The sequence below is a fragment of the Vigna unguiculata genome, chromosome 8 (genome assembly GCF_004118075.2).
Source record: "Vigna unguiculata cultivar IT97K-499-35 chromosome 8, ASM411807v1, whole genome shotgun sequence".
NCBI classification, from domain to species: domain Eukaryota; kingdom Viridiplantae; phylum Streptophyta; class Magnoliopsida; order Fabales; family Fabaceae; genus Vigna; species Vigna unguiculata.
Window position 1 is genome coordinate 17,664,350 of NC_040286.1, and position 3,947 is coordinate 17,668,296.

The 3,947-nt window shown below is 43.5% G+C and overlaps 1 protein-coding gene across 1 annotated transcript; it reads right to left on the reverse strand.

The window, feature by feature from the left end:
• Window positions 1–3,206: 3,206 nt before the first annotated feature.
• LOC114194949 lies at window positions 3,207–3,710 on the reverse strand. The gene has a single exon (XM_028085352.1). The coding sequence runs from the start codon at window positions 3,708–3,710 to the stop codon at window positions 3,207–3,209; it is 504 nt and encodes a 167-aa protein (XP_027941153.1).
• Window positions 3,711–3,947: the final 237 nt, after the last annotated feature.

Sequence of the window (3,947 nt, forward strand, 5' to 3'; positions counted from 1 at the left end):
CTAACTTTTTTAGCAAAAAGAGAGTTAAATTTGAGTTCACCAAAGTTTGAACCCCTAACCATGTCAATGTCAAATCAACGCACAACCATTTAACCAATTCATGTTTCGTGATAATTCACATAATTGGTATACATAGGACTTGAACCCTAGTCCTTTCACACAATCAAGTACTCTCAACCATTTAAGCTAGTACTTTTCCACGTCACATAAATCAATACTTAATGCCATAAAGCTCCCACTACCCGCATTTATTAATTAATTAATTAATTTTCATGGGTCTTACATTCCTCCCACCTTAAAAAGTTTTCGTCCTCGAAAACAGGAGTTACCAGAAAACAGATGAGGATAAGACTTCTTCATGAGATCCTCCATCTCCCACGTCATCTCCTGGGTTGCCTCGTCCTAAAGAACCTTCACAGTTCAGATCTCCTTACCTCTGAGTTGATTGACTTGTGAGTCCAGGATTCTCACCAGTCCAACTCCAATGGTCAAATCCTCGCGCACCTGGACATCATCCTACTCCAGCACATGAGTAGGATTTGCAATGTACTTCCTCAACTGTGATACATGGAAGATATTGTGTAGATTTTCCAAGTGTGGTGGCAAGGCAATCTCATATGTCGTTGGTTCGATCCTCCTCGTAATCTGATATGGCCTGGTAAATCTAGGAGTCAGCTTCCTTGACTTGAGAGCCCTCCCAATACCTGCTGTTGGGGTAACCCTAAGGAATACATGATCACCCGCCTCAAACTCAAGTGGTCTCCTCCTTTTATCTGCATAAGATTTCTACAGACTCTAAGTTGTACGCATCTGGTCCTGTATCACCTTCACTTTCTCAATGGTTTGTTGCAAGAATTCTGGCCCAAGCACCAATGACTCCCCATCCTGCTGCCAACACAACAAAGTCCTGCATCTCTTACCATACAATGCCTTGTATGGTGCCATCCCAATGCTGGAATGGTAGCTATTATTGTACGTGAACTCCATCAGTGGAAGCATGTCACTCCAAGTGCCCATATGATCCAGTACACAGGTTCTTAGTAGATCTTCTAGTGACTGAATGGTCCTCTCAGACTGACCATTTGTCTGAAGATGATAAGCTGAGCTCATTCTCAGCTGAGTACCCAATGCTTTCTGCAGCGATTGCTAGAACCTCGATGTGAATCTCGGATCCCGGTCCAACACAATACTCGTGGGCACCCCATGTAGTCTGACTATCTCCTTGACATACAACTCTACCACTTTGTCAGCTTGTCCACTATTACCTAGATGGAATCATGCCCTCTCACTAACCTTGGCAGATGTGTAACAAAATCCAAGGAAATGCTGCCATTTCCACTAAGGAATATCAAGAGGCTCCAACGTACCACCTGACCTTTGATGCTCGATCTTTGCTTTTTGACACAGTAAGCAATATGCTACATAATCTGTCACATCAATTTTCATACCAGTCCACCAGAAAGTCATTTTTAAATCCTTATACATCTTAGTCATACTTGGGTGTATGTTAAGACGATTCTTATGCCATTCTTCCAAGGGCATATTTCTCAATACCCGGCTCCTGGGTACACAAACCCTTTCCCTGAAATGTAGGATATCGTCTTTATCCATCCTGAATTCTCTTCTCTTCTCAGTGCCCAACTCGCCAATAATCTGATGCAGCTCCTAATCATTTCCCTGTTCTACTCGAACCTCGTCTAGGAACTCATTAGTGATTCGCAACATGCTACACCGAATATGATCTTCACCCATGTGTATACCCAAGTTCATGTCTCACAACTTTTCAATCAGTTCTAGCTCTTTCACCATCATAGCAGACAAGTGAAGTCTCTTCCTACTCAGGGCATCTGCAACGACGTTAGCTTTACCAGGATGGTATAGAAGTTCAAAATCATAGTCTTTTAAATACTCCATCCAACGCCTCTATCTCATATTCAACTTCTTTTGATCAAATAAGTACTTTAAACTTTTATGATCGTTGAACACTTGGAACTGTGAACCATATAAGTAATACCTCCAAGTCTTGAGAGCAAATACCACTGCAGCTAATTCCAAGTCATGAGTAGGATAGTTCTTTTCATGCACCTTCAGCTGACGAGATGCATATGCGAATGGTCATTTCTCTTGCATCAGTACACAACCCAACCCCTGATATGAAGCGTCACAATACACCTCAAATGTTTTAGTCGTGTCTGGAATAGCCAGAATTGGTGCGGTAGTCAATCTTCTTTTCATCTTCTTAAAACATGCCTCACACTCATCTGTCCAAGAGAAAGGTTGGTCCTTTCTGGTGAGCTGCGTCAGTGGACTCACCCTCTTGGAGAAACCCTCCACAAACCTCCTATAGTAACTTGCCAAACCCAAGAATCTTCGCACCTCTGTAGCTATCTGTGGTCTCTCTCACTTCACCACTGTTTCAATCTTTGCCGGATCCATCGCTATTCCTTGGGCTGAGATTACATGGCCCAAGAATTGTACCTTATTCAGCCAAAACTCACACTTCGACAGCTTACCATACAACTTATGCTCTTTCAGAACCTCCAATGCCATTCTTAGGTGTTCTGCGTGTTCTTCCCGACTCTCAGAGTATATCAATATGTCGTCAATGAATACAACGACAAACTGATTCAGATATGGCCAGATGATTTTGTTCATGTGGTCCATGAAAATTGCAGGAGCGTTTGTCACCCCAAACTACATCACCACATATTCGTAGTGTCCATATCGTGACCTGAAAGCTGTCTTTTGCACATCCTCAGGCTTGACCAAGATCTGATGATATCCAAACCTCAATTCAATCTTAGAGAACACTACTGCTCCTCTCAATTGATCCAGCAAGTCATCAATTCTTGGCAACAGATACCGGTTCTTAATTGTCAGCTTGTTCAACTACCAGTAGTCCACACACAATCTAGAGCTGCCATCTTTCTTCTTCGCCAAGAGCACAAACACTCCCCAAGGTGATGTACTCGGTCGAATGAATATCTTCTCAAGCAGGTCCTCGATCTGCTTCTTCAACTTGGCTAATTCTACCAGTGCTATCTTGTATGGTGCCATCGAGACTAGGCCGGCTGTAGGGATGAGATCAATAGTGAAATCAACATCCCTACTTTGGGCAACTCAGGTATCTCATCTGGAAACACACCTGTATATTCATCGACCACTAGAATCATGCTAATTTGTTCCTCGGTGCTCTTCTTTACTGTCTAAGCCACTATCATAAAGTAAGTAGCTCCAACTTTAATCTGTTTCACTGTCTGGTTAGATGACATCATTTCCAGTCCCTTCGTATTTGGAAATACCACTCTACGTTGTCTGCAATCAATCACGACGTGGTTATTGGCCAACCAGTCCATACTCAGAATCACATCCAAACCCTCCATTGGCAAGCATATAAGATTCACCTTGAACCTACGACCTGCCACCTCCATAGGGCATCCCACACAAACAAAAGTGGTGGATACCTCGCCAGATGCTGATGTCGCAACTATTAACTCGCATCCCAGCTCGCACATCTCTAGTTCGAACCTACTCACACATTCATTGGATACGAATGAATGGGTAGCTCCTAAGTCATACAACACAACAACCTCGTGATCAAACAAAAAACAAGTAGTATGCACTAGGTTACCTGATTGGGTTGCCTCGGTGGTCGTCAAGGCGAACACATGACCTGGTGCTCTGGGCCGCTCTCCCACTGGCTTATTCATTGGCGCTACTCCAGCTGGTTTCTTGTTAGGGTAGTGATGTGCAAAATGCCTTGTCTGATCACACACATAGCACTTGCCAGTGCTACTACTGCTACCCGAGCTGCTACAGGGTTTTTAACAATCCCTCGTAAGGTGTTTGCCACCACAGTTATAGCACTGTAGTTTTCTGGCCGAAGAATGTGGTCTGTCATATGGCTTCTTCTGATGTCGAGAGTCTGTGGTAGTCTTCTGAGGTCG